Source organism: Lytechinus variegatus, chromosome 2 (genome assembly GCF_018143015.1).
Source record: "Lytechinus variegatus isolate NC3 chromosome 2, Lvar_3.0, whole genome shotgun sequence".
NCBI lineage: Eukaryota > Metazoa > Echinodermata > Echinoidea > Temnopleuroida > Toxopneustidae > Lytechinus > Lytechinus variegatus.
This window is the reverse complement of record NC_054741.1, coordinates 27,765,893-27,788,752: the sequence shown is the minus strand read 5'-3', so window position 1 is coordinate 27,788,752 and position 22,860 is coordinate 27,765,893. Positions and strand designations below refer to the sequence as shown.

At 35.7% G+C, this 22,860-nt stretch overlaps 1 protein-coding gene across 1 annotated transcript; it reads right to left on the bottom strand.

The window, feature by feature from the left end:
• Positions 1-880: 880 nt before the first annotated feature.
• LOC121407739 (ubiquitin carboxyl-terminal hydrolase 10-like) lies at positions 881-22,860 on the bottom strand. The gene is made up of 14 exons (XM_041598934.1): positions 22,769-22,860; positions 18,366-18,452; positions 17,826-17,871; positions 15,237-16,343; positions 14,508-14,599; positions 13,937-14,043; positions 13,087-13,219; positions 12,036-12,147; positions 11,370-11,506; positions 4,971-5,096; positions 4,550-4,642; positions 3,647-3,791; positions 1,997-2,062; positions 881-1,709 (listed from the first exon to the last, which is right to left on the bottom strand). The coding sequence occupies exons 1-14, from the start codon at positions 22,790-22,792 to the stop codon at positions 1,504-1,506; spliced, it is 2,481 nt and encodes an 826-aa protein (XP_041454868.1). The 5' UTR covers positions 22,793-22,860; the 3' UTR covers positions 881-1,503.

Below are 22,860 nucleotides of genomic sequence, written 5' to 3'. Positions count from 1 at the left end.
AAGGAAAATATAAATATCTTTAATTATACTGGATCAATATCATTTATTAGCTTTAAATATATATTACTTAAATATCTTCACGGAGCAATGTAGAAATCAGATTAAGTCAATGCTTGTACATACATATTATACAAAATATCTCATCAAAATTGAATTCACCATTCATTTCTTAACGTGTGATACCAACAACAAATCTATTCAAACAAATTTGCATTTAACTAATAATCTGGAAGAAAAAGTAATTAGAGAAATAAAGTTGAAAGAGACAGTTTAAAGAGGGTTAATAACCCCTTCATCATATTACATAACAAATACATGTGAGCTTCACATTATTATGCGAGTTGCAATGAAGTCAGTGCGTAGAAGCATCACAAAAATAATTCAGTTAACCTTGACCTCTTTTGGGCCTGCCTTCTGGTTTACACAATGAACCACCCTACTTATATAGTATACATATTTGCTCTTAAGTATTCTTACAGCTTATCTTTCGCAAGTGACACAGTTTCTATATCTTGAGAAAAAAAAATGCTTCTACATACGTATTAGACCAATGACTGTGTCCACAAAGTAATGACAAGTTCTAATCATTCTTCAAACGAAAAATCAAGCTTTGCCTGTCAGAAGGGAAGAAAGCCTACTAATATATCAACTCAAATTATCATGCATCACACATATTCCTTTACATAGCAGTACAGTACTCTATTTTTACATTATCCCATCAACATAAAGAAGATGATTCATTATACGTCTGCAGGAACTTGTCTTTTAAACCACCACTTGATGATGAAGTTTGATATAATTTGCTTTCTATTCCAATATTGCAAGGTGAGATTCAAATGGCACAAGATGATCTTCCTCTGAGCAACACAATTACAATGTAGTCAAATAGAGCCATCAGGGTAAAGGTGATTCCATAAAACTGCAATCTCCAAGACAAGTCAGGTTCCTTGAGCAGTCTGTTGATTTTGGAGAACATTTTTTTCTCTTTGCAAGTGATTGGGCAGATTCCAAATAATCAACACATGTACACCAACTGTAATTGATCATTGTAAAACTAATACATCACAGTTATGCAAAGCAGACATTTGCTTTCACACACTTCAATTTGCAACTTCCCGTTACCAGTCAGAGAGCTGGTGTCATCATCCAATGAGTAGGTCATAATCATAATCATCAAAAGAACATAGAACAACTTTCTGCACCGATTCAGAAGTTTGTAATTGAGAGGATCCATTCTCGCTATAGGCATCCCGTGCAACGTTCTCAATCACATCATATCGTTGGCAATCAAACAGAAAAGGAGGGAAACAATAGCAAAGAAAATGCTTTAGAATTCCATAGCTGGCATAGAATTCAGAGCAAGTGTTTTGACCATGCTGTCAAAAAAAAATCATCAAAAATACATCCCTCAAAAGTGGCTCAACAGTAGTTCCTTTATCACCACAAAATTGAAATCCATTAATTTTCTCCATACAAGTTGTCAATTCCAAGATTCATCCACTTTCATGAAGTTGTAGGTTTTGTAAGCAAGTCTTTCCTACGATAGAAGAGCAAATAAGGTATACACGTTGATAGAGGCTTGGTGACTTGTAGGGCCTTGACCGGCTTGACGATACTATCATCGCAACGGAGCCATCCACTGGATCCTACGTGATAGACATCTGTTATGTAATGACCTCCAGATGCTTCTTTGCCTGTGTGGTACACAACTACAATGAAAGGTAAAAACCAATGTTGATTTAGATTAACAAGGCTACCTGCTTGATAGAATCGTCTTAGTGATACATCATGTGCTACAAATATGAGTCTTTAAGTTCATACTTAAGTTTAGAGAAATGTTTAATGAAACAGATACCATATCTAAAGCAACCAACGGCGCAATCAGAATAACAACAAAATGCTACAAGAAGACCTACTGAGTTGCAGACTTTAGATTATATCACAAGCATAATTCATGGAATGAACTGATTTATTTACTACTACAAAAACAAGTTACCTGCAAAAAGCTTGTAAGTTCTTTGAACCCCTCCAATTCGAGACTTGGTGTTTGGAGAGATGAGGTCTGAAAAGGAATAAGAAGATATTCAAAGTAGGTCCAAATGTAAAGAAAATCAATTAAACATTGTCTGTTAAAAGTCATTGCATATCCTCATCACTCCCATGCTAATATGTTTCTTACACATATCTAAAATCAAATAAAACCAGGGGCCTGTCTTACAAAGAGTTATGATTGATCCGATCCATCGCAACTATGGACGGCCAGCAACATCAACATCTATGATGCATGTTTGTTCAAAATATTTTCTAGCTATGTGTATTCATGCATTCATTATTTTCTTGAAAATTTACTGCGCTCTTCTTGCATACAAAAAACATTTTGCAAATTTGTCGTCGAAAAAAATTATGACAATGATGGATTTCCATAGGGTTCCGATTGATCGGATTAATTGAAACTCTTTGTAAGACAGGGCCCTGGTTTGAATTCCTGAAACAGAATGATTATCAGCTTCTTTTTATAGCAATCAACCATCACAATTCATATATATCTCGGCCAAACAGTCTTATTCAATTTGCAATTTATTATTCTACACTACATTTATTTATTTATAGAAACACAAAGATTGATCTTCTCCAGCTTCTTTCTTGTGATACAGATGCTTTGAGGTCTCTTTCTTATATTTGTGTGTACAATTTCACATGGACCTGGCAATGGAGGATTATATATTGTTACGGGGGTGCTGTGACAATGTTCAGCACCCCCAGTAACAATAGAATAATCCTCTGTGGGCAGGAGGGCCCTGCAATTTTAATGGCGAGAGGGAAAGGGGTTTTGCAAATCTTGGAAGAAGCAAGTAGACAAGTATAGAAGGGTTGTGATAGAAGATGCACTGAAGGAGAGTAAGAAAGAAGTAAATCAAGCATCATTCATGAGAGAAAAAGATTTTTAACTTCTGATTCACCAATTCAACTATAAATATTCTTTTTTGTTGTTGTTGTCATGTCCCATTTATCATTGTCGCTGCACGGCAATTCCATTAAATATGTACATCCAAGGCCTATATTGGGGGATCTTACTGAAATGGTTTTTATCTCTGTTTTTTATTTAATAAGTTACCTGGGGTGGGCCTTTTTAGCCCCCTCAATATTCTTTTATTATATATCTGTTGTGTGAAAGTTTTTACAGTGACGCTCGCTGACTTTTAACATTTAAGTCTTGCACAACTTTGGAGAACAAATTCGTGAGGCCCAGGCACATGATTACGAAATTACACAACATTATGTAAGTGCATTGTCAGACCAAAATTGCTCAAAATTGCTTGTATATATCATTTAAAAAGTCAATAAAAAAATCTGTTTCATCTAAAATTCATATATGAGTGACTATTTTAAGTTTATTGAAAACAGTCATTTAGTCTGATGCTATTTATGACTGAAATAATATCCCTGATGAAAATCTCCTCCCAGGACTTTTAAGCTCGCAAAACAGCCCAGGTAACTTAGGGTTTAAAGCACTCCATAAACACAAACAACTGGGGTAGGGTTTACAAAAAGGTTGATTATTTTATGGAATTTCCCTACTGCCAAGCCTGTCATCCACCTCGTGTCTCATGTTAACAAGGAAGGTGCTTTCAAAACATTACTTTACCTTTATTGATTTCAATCTCCATGCCATAATCAATCTTCTTCATCAGTTTCTGGCATCCTCCTGACTTATCATAGAGGAACCTCTTCAGATGTAGAATGAGGACCGGTGGAAGTTCTTCAAGAGTGACCCGACGGAACGCTTCAACCTGCAAACATTGTCCACAAATTGGCATTATGATCACAATGGAAGAAGAATAATTTCCCCAATTCACAAAGAGTAGATATGACAACCATTTAAATATAGTATTGCAGCATTTGATGGTCTAAATATTTTTTCTTTCAGTTGTAATAAAATTTACTCAGAAATTTGGGGAGGGCAGTTTATTCTATGATATCTGCAATATACTGTAAAAAGGAAGAGTAGGCATCACCTTTAGCGGCATTTTTTACTATTCCATTCTGTAAAGCTACATCAACATATTCTTGTGCAAAATCAGAAACCTCAAATTTCCCTAATGTAACAAAGTGGGACTGAGTTTTTGACAAATAAACTTATATTTCAAAGAATGTTGACGACAAAGATCCTACATCGACTTTAGGGTCCTGTAACACAAAAGACTAGCGACTGATTGTAAGCTTTATTTTTTATGATTAATTGTATAGTGTAGTTAATGCAATCATTTGTAACAAAATGTTCTACAATGTTTGTTATCAATAAGCTTTGTGTTACTGCCCCCTGATCATTTTGCAGTAATTTTTAAGTAATCAGTAAACTGCTTTATGACACTGTCCTGGAGCTATGGAACATAATGGATACAAACTCGAAACCCAATGCCCGACTAGCCATTCCATTTTCAAAATCTATGGGAATCCTAGATATGCTCTGCACAACAACAAATTTCACAGACAATTTTGATCAAACTTGCATAAGAAATACAAAAATGATATCATATTAAGCACTCACTTCTTTCTTAGTCTTGTTTGACATGAATCCATGGACAGATTCCTTATTTCCAAGGTTATCCAAGGCTTCCTTCAGGTTCCAGATGTCTGGAGACTGAAGTTAATAAAGACCAATAAAAATACAACTTGGTTAATAAAAACATAGCATACTACATAGGTTTATTACATTTTGCAACAACAGAATATTTGCAGATATAATAAATTTCTTATCTGGTATCAATATGGTTACACAATGCACAAGCTGATCCTAGAAAGTCAAGTTAATCTGCTTTGGTAGAGGTATACATAAAAAAAAAAAAATAAATGATGGCTGGATTTATAAAGCGTTTTTTGCCTGAGGATACACAGCGCTTGATATCATTACCCCAGCTTTAGCCGTGGTAATAATAGCAAATAGATGTCTTTAATACATGAAAACCTACCTGAATGTCTAGCTGGAGAGAGAAGAAAGGCTGCAGAGTAGCAGACTCTTTAGAGCCATGTTGATGAAGAGCAGATCTCATGATACCTCCAAAGATCTTAGAGAGAGGGGAACTTGAGAACTGAGCCTGTAAAGAGGGATGGATTCAAAGATAGGACAATCATTAGTGGAGAGTAGCAGGGGATCCTAAATAATGCTCCCTCGAAACAGAATTGAACAATTTCACAGAATATGGTTCCAGTCCAGTTCTATAAGAACATTCTAATGTCTAAGAGGCAGTTGCCTAGTTGAACTTCTCACAGAATTACAGTTTCATTACAAAAGTGGGCCTGACTTTTAAAAAGGCCCATTAATCCTTATATACTTTTTACAATGACTTACATGGGTCTAATTACTGCTTGTAAGTATAAGATTAATTTTTAATTGTAACTTGTACAAATATCTACAGGATTCCCAGCTTTTTTTTTTCCATGATGAAGTTTAAAAATTCCCTGATAATTATTTACACCCATTCCCAGTTTTGCATGTTTTGCAAGTTGTTGCAGTGAATTACATGTATTTTCAGTATATAAACAATAATGTAATACTAATTAGTACCATCATAACTAGTCATTCAATGGATGTTGTTTTGATATGCAACAACACATAACAGACTCTGACTGACTACCATGCTTTCGACTTATGGGCTGATCAAAATTCTGATTTTTTCCCTCATTTGAGGCATTTTTCCCTGACTGGAAAAAAAAAGTAAAATAATTTTCCAAGAAATCCCTGATGGGCTGGGAACCCTGATTTAGAAAATAGTTATAGTCCAGTAGATATTTTTCATACCTGGAAAAGTTGTTAAGTACAAGGTTTTTTTGTTGATTTGCGTTCTAGATGGGTATTGAAGTAAATTCAGCTTGGTTGCCACCTTGGCAACCTTGAGCATTTTTTTTAATTAGCCTAATTAGCATAATCATCTAATTAGCATATTACGATATGTAATATGCGACTTCTCTTAAACCAGAAAGATTAAAAACATAAATAATGTCATTTTACTAAGAGGTCCTGTGACGAGGAATCGATTTATAGCAATAATTCAAATATTTAAGTCATGCAATTATCGTAATCAGCCTAATTAGCATAATGCTAATTAGCGTAAGTGTAATATATACGTATTTGTGGATGTCTATCCAAAAAATTCCCAATATGTAGATAATGCATCTTTTTAAGGGTTTTCTATAGCGAGGAATTCATTTATGACATTATTTTTCAATTTTAACCAATGTAATTGCTGTAATTAACATAATTAGTATAATGCACTAATTAACAATTAACACATATACATGTAGGCCTATATGTGTAATACATATAGAAATATATATTTCTTTGTCATTTCATATCGAGAATGTCCGAAAACATGATTAATACAGCTACCCTATGCTTGTTTTCTATGGCGAGGAATTCATTAAGGGCATTATTTTTCCCTTCTTACCAATGTAATTGTCGTAATTAGCATAATTAGCATAATGCGCTAATTACCATATATGTGCAATATATACATTCCTTTGTCATTTTATATCGAAAATGCCAAATACATAAAGAAAACAGCTAACCCATGGTTTTCTATGACGAGGAATTAATTTCTGACATTATTTTTTTCCCTTTTTTGGCAATGTAATTGTCGTAATTAGTATAATTAGCATAATGCGCTAATTAACATAATTATATGTGCAATACATATATTCATTTGTTATTTTATATCGAAAATGCCCGAATACATGAATAATACAGCTATCCCATGGTCTTCTATGACGAGGAATTGATTTCTTACATTATTTTTTCCCCTTTTTACCAATGTAATTGTCGTAATTAGTATAATTAGCATAATGCGCTAATTATCATATATGTGCAATATATATATTCCTTTGTCATTTTATACTGAGTGAGAATTCCCGAAAACATAATACAGGCATACAGCTATCCTATAGTTTTTCGATGATGAGGAATTCTTTTGTGACATTATCTTTTTCCTTTAAACAATGTTATTGTTATAATTAGCTTAATCAGCATAATTCGCTAATTAATATATATTTGAAATAAATAGATTTCTGTGTCAAAGTACTGTCTACATCGGCCTGAAAACATAATATAATACAGCTCTTCTAATGTTTTCTATGTTGATGAATTCATTTATGACAGTAATTTTCCATTTTAACCAATGTCAATGACTTAATTAGAATTACTGGCCCAATGCACTAATTAACATCTATGTGCAATATATCAAGTATATATTCCTATGACCGGTGTGTTGGCTCAGTTGGTAGAGCGTCCGTCTCACAACCGGGAGGTCGGGGGTTCAAACCCCGGCCGCGTCAGACCAAAAGACGTTAAAAGATGGGAGTTGCTGCTACCCTGTTTGACGTTCAACGATTAAAGGGATAGAGCCTCGTCGATCTGGCCCTGCTCAGCGGCTGCCGGGCCCACGATCAATTGGGCAAAGCAAATTTTCGGAGTAATATTCATTTCATGTCTATTTCGAACAATAAATTATGTATTTTCATTTTTTCATATTCTCTATGTTTAGATTATATCAAGTTTGCCTGAAAACATGATAAATACAGCTATCCTATGGTTAGTGGTAATTAAAATACAGTAATACATATATTTCGTTGTCAATTAAGCTAATTACACCATTAACATTGTTTGAAGTGAAATACGATATCATAAATGAATTCCTCGACATAGAAAACTATGAAATAGCTGTATTATTCATGTTTTCGGGCATTTTTTTAACATGAAATGACAAAGGAATATAATTATATATATATATATATATATATATATGTTATCCAATTGTTAATTATGTTAATTAGGGCAGTATACTGATTGCACTAATTACACAATCACATTTGTTAAACGGGGAAAATAATGTCACAAAAGAATTCTTCATCATAGAAAACCATTGGATAACTGTAATTGTTTATGTTTTCAGGCTTTCTCAATATAGAATGACAAAGGAATATATACATATATATATATATATATATATAAATATATATTTATCAGTTCTCAAGATTTATATATACAGTGCGTCCCAAAAAAAACTATACACTTTTGAAATGGCTGCCAAATAAAAAATGTAGCACTCTGGTGAAAAAGACTTATAGACATGGAAAGCCAATAAAGTCAACTTTCAAATGACACCAAAAGGTTGGAAAACTATTCATGCTTGAGCGAGCACTGACCACTGAAACAAAGGGTATGAAAATTAGGGTGGGCCGGAATTAGCCTTGCAATTTCTTTCAGGTTTTCATGTGGGGTACTTGCAAAGTTGAGGGTTATTTGGTGTATTAAAGATCAGATGTGATCAGTATGTTGTTTGTGAAAATTTAATGCGTTTTAAATTGAAATTTAATGCATGAGTGATCATGAATTGCAATTTTTAGTGCAGCATTTTGTCTTTATCATGTGGATCTCAACAATGTGTTCATGACACTCAGGAGAAGAGGGGGTAATATGACTCAGGTAGGTGAAGTACATTGATGGGATAAAGGTCAACAGAACATTTAGCAACCCCTTCCTCCATCTCTACCCCCTCCCCCAACTTCTCTCCTCCTGAGAGACTAAGCTTGTCTAGACTGGGCAGGAATTAGCCTTACAGTTGTCTTTGAGAGGTTAGTCCTTTGGAACTTACAAAGCTAAGGGTGTTATGCTATTTATGAGTGAGATAAGTTATGGTTTATTAGGCAAATTTCATTGAGTTACTAAATTGAAATGTAATGCATGAGTGAACAGGAATTGTAATTTTTGTGCAGCATATTCATCTTGTGGACCTCAGAAGTGTGTTCGTGAGAGTCAGAGTAATGTGATGGTACCTGTTACAAGCAAGAGGGTGAGATATGCTAAGACTTGGTTTAACCGGGCATTCCTCTTCTTTTTGTCCTTTTACAAGTTAAAAGTCGTATGTACCCTCCCGTCTCCACCTCCATTTCTCAGCCCCCACTTTCTCTGTGTCACTTCCTGGATTGTAGCCTATTCAAAACTTAACTGCCAAGTGACCGGTGGCTGATGGTCAGTTTTTTATTGAATGATTACCAAGAAATTTTATGATTATGATGATTAATGAAGTAATTTACTGAAAAAATGAATGCTTGATTGATCAAATTGCAAATTGAATGAGTTGATTGACTAATAAATTGTTGATTAAATGATTGCTAGGAAAAAGTTGATGCCCCAATTCAGAATCAATCATTAAATCAACATTCTGCTCTGGACTTCACTCGTACATGACAATAGCCATCAGTCTCTCAACATGAGGGGAGGGCGGGCAAGAGGCAAGGGCTGAATGTTCCGTTGACCCTTATTCCATCAACAACCTTCTCCCACTGCAGTCCTATCGCACCCCCTATTCTCCCGACTCCCATGAACACATTGCTGAGATCCACATGATAAAGTGGAAATGATGCCCAAAAAGAGCTCCAAATGATAGAGTTGAAATGCTGCCCCAAAAGTGTAATTTATGTTCACTCATGCATTAAAATTCAATTTAATAATCTAAAAAAAATTACTTAAGCAACCAAAACTGGTCACGTTGATCATTTATTTATCACAACGCCCTTAACTTTGCAAGTTCGAAAGGATTTGCCTCTCAAAAACTGACATAAATTGGAAGGCTAATTCCAGCCCACCCTAATTTTCATACCCTTTGTTTCAGTGGTCAGTGCTCGCTCAAGTATGAATAATTTTCCAATTTTTTGGTGTCATTTGAAAGTTGACTTTATTGGCTTTCCATATATGTACGTCTTTTTCCCCAAAGTGCTACATTTTTTATTTGGCAGCCATTTCAAAAGTGTATAGTTTTTTTTGGGACGCACTGTATATATATATCTATATAGTAAATAGTGGTAGTAAAATACGAGCTGTGATTGGCTGGATTTGTACCACGTGACCTCCCTTCAAAAAGTTATATTGTACATATGTACAATATAACTTTCGATTTTTGGATGGCAAAATCCATGATGGGGGGACTTAGATTAAGGGATCTATTTACTATAATAAATAGTGAACGTTCTATCATACAACATTACTGGACTATATGAACTCCAAATATAAAATTATCCCTCGTGCAAGCCTATTTCACCTCGGCCTTCGGCCTCGGTGAAATAAACCTGCACTCGGGATAATTTTATATTTGTCGTACATATAATCCAGTATATTGTACAATAGATTGTACACTATTTATATAATATATTCATATACATAAACATATTGCACATATATGTTAATTAGTGCATTATGCTAATTACAAAAATCACATTGGTAAAAAGGTAAAAATAATGTCATAAGTGAATTCCTAGTCACAATAAATCCTCGGATAGCTGTACTATTCATGTTTTCGGGCATTCTTGATAAAAAATGACAAAGGAATATATATTCATATGTAAAATATTGCTCATAAGATAATTAGCGCATTATGCTAATTACGCTAATTAAAACAATAACACTTGTTAAACGGGAAAAATAATTTCACAAAAGAATTCTTCATAGAATAATACCATAGAATAGCTGTATTGTTTATGTTTTCAGGCTGTTTTAGTACAGTACTTATGGACAAATAAATCTATATGTTAATTAGTGCATTAGGTTGATTATGCTAATTATGCTAATTACAGCGACTGCATTGGTTAAAATGGAAAAATAATGTCATAAATGAATTCCTCGCCATAGAAAACCGTAAGATAGCTGTATTATTCATTTTTCGGGCATTCTCGATATGAAATGACAATGAAATATGTATTTTATATATATTACACACAGATATGTTAATTAGTGCATTATGCTAATTACGCTAATTACAGTGATTACATTGGTTAAAATGGAAAAATAATGTCATAAATGAATTCCTCGCTATAGAAAACCATAAAAAGGTTGCATTATTTACGTATTGTGAATTTTTTGGATAGACATCCACAAATACATATATATACAGTGTATTACACTTATGCTAATTAGCTCATTATGCTAATTAGGCTGATTACGATAATTGCATAACTTAGATATTTAAAATATTGTTATGCATGGATTCAACGTCACAGGACCTCTTAGAAAAATGATATTATTTATGTTTTTAGTCTTTCTGGTTTAAGGGAAGTAGTATATTACATATCGTACATATGCTAATTAGATGATTATGCTAATTAGGCTAATTAAAAAAATTGCTCAAGGTTGCCAAGGTGGCAACCAAGCTGAATTTACTTCAATACCCATCTAGAACACGAGTCAACAAAAAAACCTATGAGACCGTCTACTGGACTATTAGCAAGTTAGGATAAACGTTAATAACCAAGAAGCATGTTCCACAATTCATGGGTCCAAAGTGTACTTGGGGGGGGGGATTGACTGAGATCATAATCACCTTTCTTGTGATGCTGGACTTGTTCCGTGGTCCAACCTGCTCCCATTCATCATCATCATCACTACCTTCCTCCTGATGGCCATTACCAACATCACCATTAGCAACTGCCACAGATGATGGGCCATTCTGTTTGGGATCTATTCATATCAAGAATGCATTCTAATAATAGTGACACATCTACCACACAATTAATGACAAATATGGTAACATTTCAATATTTTGTATTAATCCACCAAGAGGAGCAGTTGGTGGTAAGGAAAGAGAAGAGAAAACTTAAATAATTAATGTGTTCATACTTGGCCCTTCACCCAGCCAAATTATGCATCTCATTGAATTGGCACCCTCCTGCCTCCAGATCATATGCATGCTATTTCATAATGAACATATGTCTTTCTTCTGAAGACAACCTGAAATGATACAGTGATTCAATGCAGCGGATGGCCAAGTACTTGTCAAGGATCCTTTATACAAAATTTATGCAAAATAACCATGGAAACATCATCTTGCATGGGGGGGGGGTTCCAACCTTAGTTTTGATGGATTGGTGAAATACAGTTATATTTTTATCCACTGAGGGTTTTCGTTGTTGTTGCATGTTTTATCACATTTCTGTTCAGACACACAATTTGGGGTAGATTTTAGAGTAATTTTAAAATCCTTGCTTACCAATGGCATTAACGTCTTCTCCATTGTAAAGCTGAATGAGCGAAGTCATCTCATCATGGAGACCATTCAACAAGCATGACAAGAACTCTTCTGCATCCTCTTGGCGACCATGCTGCTCAGCAAACACATCATAATACACAAAACATAAAAACTTATTGACATGAGAAGTTACAGTGGTGCTCGAAAGTAAGTGAACCCCACCGGTAGTGAACACATTTCAAGTATTCTAGTTCTGCTATATTATAGATAATGCATAGTGAAGCAGGCCTCTGCCCACAGAGGATTATTCTATTGTTATTGAGGGTGCTGAGCACTGTCACAGCACCCCCCCCCCCCCCCGATAATAGATAATCCTCTGTGGCCAGGTCCATGTTGTAAAGTCGGTTGATAAAATAGTAAGTTTATTTCTATGGGCTCGTCTAACATCGTAATGTTGTTGTCTACATTCAACACTAAGCATGAAAAAGTTCCTTTTGTGGTGGGGTTCATAAACTTTTTAGAACAAATGCACATATCAAATTGATCCACAATGTGCTGCACTAAGCCCAGGCCAGGTAAATGGGTACCGTTAGGAAGTAATTCCTCCTCAAAAACTTGCGAGTGCTGTGGTAGCCTAGATTAGCCAGGGTAATATAGGAGCATCTTGAGCACCTTACAAGGTGGATATATGGACTATACAAATATCCAAAATTATTATCATTGGGATTATTACAGGTTTTATGGTACATGCACAAGTAGTTAACAGGGGACATTCCTTGATGTCAAGAACACTGGACAAAGGTTATATCTGGGTCCTGTAACACAACGGTTAGCAAATAATCGTATACTTTATTTTCACGATTGATTGTACATTGTAGTCAATGGAATCGATCGTAGAAAAATGTTCTACGATCATTGCGAAGATTTGCGTTACGGGCTTCAGTTATTGACAGTAAGGTTTCAATGTTATAACTGCACCATAGGGATGATTGTAAACATTGTAAATCTTCTAAATTTGACTCCATGACTTATTAATCACCAGAGATGACTTGACTTTGGTTGTGTGTCTTACCTTCACAGAAAGAGAAGTATTGGCAACAGAAAGCATTTGATAGATGACTGTTGGCTCGAAGCACGTACCAGGGCGCAGGTCTTGGGGTGAGCGCTTACCCTTTATCTCCTGAAACTCCTTCAGAAATTGATACCTGAAGTACAAGAGTATCGAACAAGAAATAATTGACTCTTTCTATTCTATATGTAATTCCATCACACATACTATCACCTATAAATATTGAAGATATGATTCTATTTTTATAATTAAATTTATTAAATGGCAAAATAAATAACATGACTAGAACTTTCTCAACAAAGTGGAGCACCTCTGGCAGTCACGTATCCATTAATTACGATATTCAATATAGTAGCAGTGCTGACTTGAAAACTATAGAATGACCATTAACAAAAACTACCAAGCGCCTATAGTCTCACAAAACTACATCCTGATATTGTACATCTTTGTCAACTTTTGTCACGTTGCCTCCATTAAATCATCCAGATGACTACTGTTAGAATCATCACCATCATCACTATCACTATAATCATCATCATTATTACCATCACCATCGTCATCATCGATCCACCACCATCGTACCACAACCATCATCATCGTCTTCATCACCATCAACATCATCATAATTACTATTATCATATACATAATCATCATCCCCATCCCCACCATAACCACCATTACAAGATCGCATCAACATCACCTAAAATTGTTTTTACCATCACAACTGATATCATTCCTTTCATTGACATCATCACGACCCTCTCCTTTTGGAAATAGAAACCCGAAATGAGCTTCTTCAGGTGCGGCTATGTTCAACAATGGTCTTGAGTTTAAGATCTACAGTGTTACTTACATGGCATCCAGCATGGGGGTTGAGCTTGACTTGCGTACTCCATGGTTGAGAGGCATATTCTTCATAATGTGATAGAATGGTGGGCAAGATAATAATGCTTGAAGAATCTGTATCGAATCAGTCAAAGGAATCACCACAAATATGAAAAGCTCTACAACACAACTTTCTCCTACAAATAAAACAAGTGAGTAATCTGCCCAATTTAATCAGATTTAGAGGTTAAAGTACGCAGATAATAATGTTTGACAAAATGAAGTATCTACCTATCAGCAATGTAAACAAGTTAATGATTCATACAACATGAAAGCATTAAACAAAGTCTGAGATATTACTTTACTTGTTCCTCCCTTCTCCTCCAAGTATGGAATGTATACCGGGGTATTAAGGAATTCCTTGAATGCTACCCACTTTACACTTTATCCGCTGGCAGAGCTACGGCAGTATCATTTGGAGCAGCATGAGCACCATGTATATGTACATGTATAGTGCACAATTGTACAATCTAAAGCAGCTTCTTTCATTTCTTCATTGTAATTACTACTATCATCCAATGATGTTTATAAGAGGATACACTGTTGATGTAGCACCAGTTGGCTGTATTAATGAGACCACGTGGCTGCAGGTTCATGGGATGGTGTGACGGGATCACTTTATTCAAGTGTTCTGGGGAAAAAATCAAAACAGTAGAAACATGAAAATATAAAATTTCATCAAGACTAGGTTTGGGTTGACCCATGGCTTTTATTGACCGGTGACCGCTAAAATTAAAAAAAGAATTCAGTGTTACCACAGATTTTCAAAATCAACTGCTACAAGGCCTATACTTATCTATATATATCAAAACTTTCACATGACATAAAATTTCTGAACCTTTAATCAACCAAGTGGAGCTATAAAAATCATAGTATTGAGATTACTCCATTTTCTTGCTAGAATTTATTGGCACGATATGGATCTAGATGATGATATATAAGTCTAAAAGTATTGGTAGTTGATATTCTAACTAAATTTCTTACGTATTTTAGTAATCCACCAGTCTGGAAAAAATTGCATCATTGACCGGTGGAATCGGTCGGTCACCTATGGACCGCCCACTTTGACTCGGCTCTTATCGATCAAAGTGCCTGTAAACAAAAGGGTCATTCAGGTCCATAACTTGCGGTGGTTCTAGATGTGATAGATGATATATTCTCAGTTTCATGTAGTCGAATATTTGCCTCTGATTATTCTCAAGACTTCAAATTGACTTAAATGAAAACTTTAATCTTGAATATTTCATGATTTTAAAATAGATCCTTACCTCCTAATCTCTTGGCATGTGGATCTTTATCAGTTGTGACCAAAGAAATGGAACCATCATCTGACTCCTCTCCAGGAGATGGCTCAGTGACAACACTGATAGCCACATATGGTGCACTGGGTGGCTGTCCTTGACCTCCAGAGCTTCCTTTGAAGAGACTTGCCCAAGATTTGACTGCAGGAGGAGCAGCAGAGGCCGGTGCTGCAGCTGGCTGTTCACCAGATCCTTCTGCCGTAGCAGTAGGAAAGCTCTCATCAAGGGAAGTACCGCTTTGCACATTTGGTGTTGTATTCTCAATGGGTGATATGTGTATGGTGGGGACAGGTGGCTCAATGGAAGCAACGTCATTGTCTTGCTCGGTATTGGCAAGATCATTGTTCACATTGCCATCATCTACATCCACAGTCTCTACAGCAGGCATGTTAACACTAACACATGATGGCACAGATTCCTCATTATAATCTGATGTGATTTGTTTATCATCAGACATATCTGCTGTTCTTGTAGGCACATAGCTAGTGCTTGGATATACCGATTCAATATATGAATTAGTTCTCTCTGTGCTCTTTTCATCTGCATTATATTCATAACTGAGAGCAGGGGCGGCATTCACTTCAGATGTGTATTGATTCTGCTCGACAGGTGCTGATGGGGGAACATACTCTACCGTCCCACCATATCTAGAGTCCTCTTTTGCACTTCCACTATCAGCCCCGCTATCGTTGTCCAAGCTACCCTGCACACGATCATAGTAGCTTTTGTAGTACTCTGGATCACGCTTTTTCTTGTTGCGTCTCTTCTTGAGGCCTTGTTCCTGTTGTTGGTCGGTACCGTCGACCCCGGCAGAGCTGTGGTCCAGGGGTTCAGAGGCTGCAACCCCAGCTGACTGGTTGACCCACTGCTGAGAATGGACTTCTGGATATTCCCTGGTGACTAGTACACCTGTGCTGGAGGAATTGTTGGCCAAGTCATGGTGACAGTTTTGACGACCATCGTAGCAAAGCTCCGATGTAGCAACATTGTTACCAACAACTGGAGTACTCTGTAGTATTGGCTGTTTCAAGAAAGCTTGCTGGCTGAGGGTACAGTTAGCACTACCAACATTTCCTGCAAATCATGAAAGGAGAAGAGATCATCCAAAACACCTTGCTTTAATAAGACAAAACAAGTGGATCGCCTCTGGCAGTCTTGCCTGGATTACGCGATTCAATATAGCAGTAGTGCCGACTTTGAAAGCAACTATTGAATAATTGTTCACAGAAAACATTCATATGATAATTGAACAGTATATTCATTTACCCTTAAAGATAAATTCCAGTATTGGTAACGATCTCAAAATGACTTTTTACAGAATCTAATATAATGACCATCCAAGTGATTGTTTGTATGAATAAAAAATATGTGCCAAAGGATTCTGGAAGAAATTGTGTAATTGCTGAGAAATAAGCAAAATAAGCGCGGATTTGGTCACTTCCGTCGGGTCTTTATTCCAGCTATAATAATACACTGTCCCACGTGTGCCTATCTGTGTTGGTGATCTTCAGTGTGAACATTTTTCAGCATAGATTTCAAGATTTCACAAAGTTCAGTTTATGTAACTTTACCAGATCTAGATCCTCGATGATATACTAACAATTAAGCCTGGTTTTACAGACTTTCTCATGAAATCAGTGTTTACTGCAACTACTGGCATTTCTCCTTAATGACCTTTGACCATGAGCATGTGACCTAAGACTCGTGCAAAACAATAAGTGATACTCTATTACCCTTCAGTTATGACAGCAATTCAACAATACCCCCAACATGGCCAAATTTCATTGACCTAAAATGACATTTTACAATGGTCATGTGACCTAAAACTCACACAAGATGTTAAATGATACTTGATTACTCTATGTTTTAGTTTTATGAACTAGATCCATAAACTTTCAAGGTTATGATAGCAATTCTACATATACTCCCAACATGGCCAAATTCTTTTGACCCTATATGACCTTTGACCTTGGTCATGTGACCTGAAACTCGCACAGGATGTTTAGTGATACTTGATTGATCTTATGTCCAAGTTTTATGTACTACATCCAAAAACTTTCTAATTTATGACATCATTTAAAAAAACTTAACCTTGGTTAAGATTTCATGTTGACGCTGCCGCCGTCGGAAAAGCGGCGCCTATAATAGTATCGCTCTGCTATGCATGCGAGACCATACATGTAAGTGCTATGGAATCAAAATATAAATAAAGACACAAAAATAAGCACACACGTGTACAAGATTAAATGGCACTTTGTCGAAGGTGATGGTAAAGGCGAGTCTCTGAGCATAACTCAGACCAATAAATCACACCTGATTGATGCCAACCATTTTCTCAAAAACACTTCAAAGATATTAATATGCCAATTACAATTTATTTCACATGTATGTAATAAAAGTACAATATACTGTAACATGCCTTAGCCTCAAACCTTGCATTTCAAGTTGAGGGCTTTTGCAACTCTGCTATGATATCTTGACACATCTGGTCATTACATGTATGGAAAAACAAAATTACACATACAAGCACACACACATTTTTTTTTTTAACCTTACCACTTGGCACACTGCTCCTACCGACGCTTTTATCATCCCATGGAAACTGTGTGAAAGAAAGTTACATTTGCAAATCAATATCATTCTATTAAGGAGGTACTATAATTTCAGATTTGTTTAAATTGAATAAAAACAAAAAAATGCTGAACACTTGATCAAAATCAGATAAGAAGAAAAATAACATTTTTCAGCTTTGCAAACTTTCAAATTAGTGAACAACTTATGTCTTACATGTAAGCCCATCTTCCTGGACTCAAGAATCTAATTGCTTGGTACTCCGATTTACTATTAAAATGACAACAATTACGTTTTTTCAAATGAAAGAGGATATGATAAGAAAAAAATCCTGGAAGTATATTCAAAGGACCCTTTTGTCAACATGACTTATGATTTACGAAATTACAATGGAAGATTATACACTACTAAAATGTTAAATGACAGCAAAGGTAATGGCATCTGTGATAGAAACTAAATTTTATGAAACTTGACTTAAAATGTTTTGTGACTTTATAGTTTATACATTATCTTTCCCCAATTTACCTCTACATCAGAGCTTTGCAGGGGTTCCTGGAAGATGGCTTGATATTCCTCCAAGCAAAGAGCACTGAAGTCTCCAAACGTTACTTCCTGTCATACAAAAAAAATGAATCTGTATAACAGCATGCTTATGCCTTTTCATCAAGTTTGAGCATCTTACAGGAAATCTTTAGTGAATTCAGAGCACAGAAATCTTAAAAAACAAAAATGTGATAGGCCTACTGCCTACATCACAGCTCAAATGACTTTCACATCGAGCCAAAGTGGCAAAGTCAAACCATCAAGTCCAACTTTACCCAACAAGCATAACACTGACAATTCAATCAAAATCGGATGTGAAATAAGAAAGTTATATTTCAAAGTTTCACTAAATTTCATAAAACTGTTATATGCACACCCTGGTCAGTATACAAATGAGGAGACTGATGACATCATCCACTCACTATTTATTTTGTACAGTATTTTATTACATGAAATATTCTAATATTCTCCTCATTGTTAGGTGAAACGATTAATTCCTCACTGAGCATGTGGAATTAGCATTGTTTAATATTATCTGGTTCAGTCAAGCTGGTCCTCATTGAAAAATCTGTAAAAAATGAAATAATGTATAATTCAAACAATAAAAAAACAAAATTTCTATTTTTTTTTTTGACAGTATTTTATGATATGTAATATTCAAATATTCTCCTCATTGTTAGATGAAACGATTAATTCCTCACTGAGCATGTGGAATTAGCATTGTTTAATATTATCTGGTTCAGTCAAGTTGGTCCTCATTGAAAAATCTGTAAAAAATGAAATATTGTATAATTCAAACAATAAAAAAAAAACAAAAGAAATAGTGAGGGACATCATCGTCTGTCTCATTTGCATGTAACTGAGTTGTGCTTATCACTGTTTTGTGAAAAATAAGTGAAACTTTAAAATGTCATAACTTTTTTATTTTACATCTTATTTTGATGAAACTTTCAATGTTATGCTAGTTTGATATTTCTCTATTTAATCAAATCAACATTTTTCTGGGGTGGACTTGACCTTGACCAAGTTGGCAGCTCTACAGCCAACTTGGATTAAAAAATACTTGCATCTGCCGATAGATATCAGGAATCGCAAAATATTTGTTTTAATCAATAAATATCATATAAATTACTTTATATTTATCAACCGAAACAAATATTTTACGAATCGTGATATTAATCGGCAAATGCAAGTATTTTAAAAATCTAAGTTGCAGCTCTGCACGCGTGTGTATCTAGGTATCGATAACAAAAGAAATAAAAATGGCGACGTAAACAGACAGGGTAAGAGAACGCTCTTGCTCTTAACTCCTTTCAATTTTCCTTTCAATTTTACTACTATTTATTTAATGAAAAGTAAGAAAAATGTTAAAAAATGGGGGTAAACATAAAAGTAAAACTTGCCCATGTAGGCCCTACATAACTTTGGGTGAAAAACAAAAAAATAAAATTGGTGATTTAGGTCTAGGTTCAACACGGGTAATCCTGGCCTCTACGGAGAGGCATATAAAGCAAATCCAGGCGTTAGGGGAGTAACCTACGTAGGTAGATAAATTTACTCCCCTGACGCCTACAGGCTAGTTGTGTCCGAATGATCTATTTTCAAAAGTCATTAGAAAATAATCACAAGCATGGGCGGAAATCCCAGGGGGAACGTGTCCCCCCTACTCAAAATAGTAGGGGGGACACAATAATGTTGTAACCCGCAAGTGAAAACCCGAACCGTACCGTCCCGTATAATCCAATAATTTGCAAGCGGGACCCGCTGACCCGTCGGGTTTTAACCCGCAAGTCAATTTATCTTTGAAAAATGAAAAACATTATTTCTGCAATCCCCACACTATACAGGCTCAAATCAGGAAAATATATGTCTACTACTACCTAGCCTAGAGTGAATTTACTTACAATTTGCAAATTCGCCTTTTATTCCGGAGAGAAAATGTTTTTTGGGTGACTTTGTACCACGAAATGGGTCCGCTCTGATCTCGAAATTGAAAGCATTACGCAATTAACGCCTCAGATCGGAGCTAGCGAGCCGCAGCTCAGCGCGCTAGCTAGCCCAGGCTGCCCAGCAAGGATCGGCAGACGGCAATGTTGTTTTTCAGTCCAGGTCGGTCGACAATGCGACTCACAACAATCATAATTACAATATTCAATTCCATGGGACCTCGTCTATAAAGTAATCAAAATTGCAATAAATACCTGGATAATGATACAGTCAATTTTTTCTTCTCGTTTGTCTCTATATTATTTCCTTCTGTTTTGTATTTCATTCGATAATATGGCCGCTAAAACTCGATGTTCAGTTTCCCGTCGCCCGCGTTTGAAAATCAAATTCTGAAAATAAACTATTTGGATATCTAGATTCAAAACTGATTTAAAACATTAATATAAGCTTTTCAGTAAGACAATTACTTGTATATCTTGTAAATACCTGCAAATCTTTTCTTTCTTTCTTTTTTTGTGAATGGAATGACGCTATGGTTGAGCTACCTCAATAAATCCCAAAGTCTAGTAAACTCGCGTTGGTGAGTTATCATACGGCCTAGTACTCATCCAAAATAACTTATCTTATTTGCTAATTATAACTTAAAAATCATTTGTTTTATTTTTCCAGGGGATGAGTTAAATATCAGACAAAAAAATCATCAAAGCTCAATCTGTTACAAGGCCGACGGGAGACTCACCCACGTACGCATTGGCGCTTGTGCTAGCTAGTCTGAGCTCTGTCTCTCTGCCAGAGCTCTGGGGGACAATTCGCTCTGTAAAGGCCTCAATGATGGTGATTTTCTGCTTCAGACAGAGTTTATATTTCGGGTATATTTTTCAAAACTGCCAATGAAGTTTGATGATTTCTTCATTGTCATATATATTTAAGTTATTAATGAGTTCATTCTCACCAAATTTAGACTCCCCCATAGAGAAATACAATTTTCGTGGAGATCTGCGTTTTCAAAGAACTTCAGGAAAAGTAAGGGTATGTGGGCCTTTATTACATGGCCAAGTACTGGAATTAGATGGAGTAAAATTTAGATATTAAATTCATTTATATCAAGTTCAACTCACAATCTCACCCACACAAACACACCCACATCCAAGATTCTAGGCATGAAAAAAAAACTTTAAAAATCATACAATATTAAACAACAAGTCATAATTAATTTAATAAGTGAACAGGTATTCCTCAAAATACAAAAACGTAGCATTTGAAAAGAGCCCCTGAAATATTGCAAAAAAAAATGAAAATGGAGCCCCCCCAAAAAAAAAATGATTAATTTTTCCCTGGCTTCAAGTTCCACAGAATAAAGTGTGTTAAAAGGTTACAAAAGGTCAAACTTTCATCTTCTGAAAAATAATGAATAATGAAATCGGTTCCTCATTATGAGCTGGAAAAAATGGGACGGGAAACTCAACATCGAGTTTCATTGGCCCATGCGGTTGCTTTTGACTGCGCTGCATGCACGCACTGGCGCTGGCCTTTGAAAGAGAGCAACTCGATGTATTTATCATGTTGAACTGTCTCAGACTCAGTCCTATTCACAAGACAAAAATACGCCGGCATTTTTAAAAGGAAATATCTACGTCTCTAAAAGAATCTGCCACGTAAGAAGCACATGATCTTAACTCAATTTTCACTGTGAATGTTTTTATTATGCGTCGTTTATTCTCCCTTTTTTTCGCATGACGGTCTGCGGGTTTGAGAATGAACTCGGCCCGGCCCGCAACCCGCGATCGGAGGCATACCGGCAGGTTAACCCGTACCGCAACGGGTGCGGGTTACAACATTAGGACACAATATCAAATGTCCCCCCTACTATTTTGGGTCTTTGGTGATGCTAAGAAATATATCACTCAAAATGGGAATAAAACGTGCGTTTTGGGACGAGATGACCTTTTTTTTTTGCTTGTCAATTTTTTTTTCATCGAAATGACCTTAAATTTTAGGTACTGGTATCGTAAAAGCTTTTTTTTTTGTCAAATTTTCCAGACCCTTGTCCCCCCTACCTTTTGGGAGAGATTTCCGCCCCTGATTTCAAGTGAAGTTTCATCAATTTTTAGTACAAAATGTTAGGAAATATTATAGAGAACAAAATAGAAGATGATTACAACTATTGAATACATATTCTAGTGTAATCCAAAGACAAAAAAGAAGGCTACAAAAACAAAAGTATTTGGTTGGACTGTGAGTTCACACACACACCATGCACACTGACACAGTCGCAGATAGATCAGCAAAAACAGGAGTGGAAGAGTGCACACAGCTGTAGCAAACAGCAGAAAAATACCGTTTCTCGACAATGTATCACATGTATTTGAATTGAAAATATACTCAACACGAAACATATGCATCGGTGGAAAATCTAAACGTTTCTTGAGATACTTTACCTCGGCAGATGCAGCCATTCTCATTGATTTTAAGAGTCATGCTTCACACATATAAGTCGCCATTTTGTGGGCTCTTCTTATTTGCGCTAGCG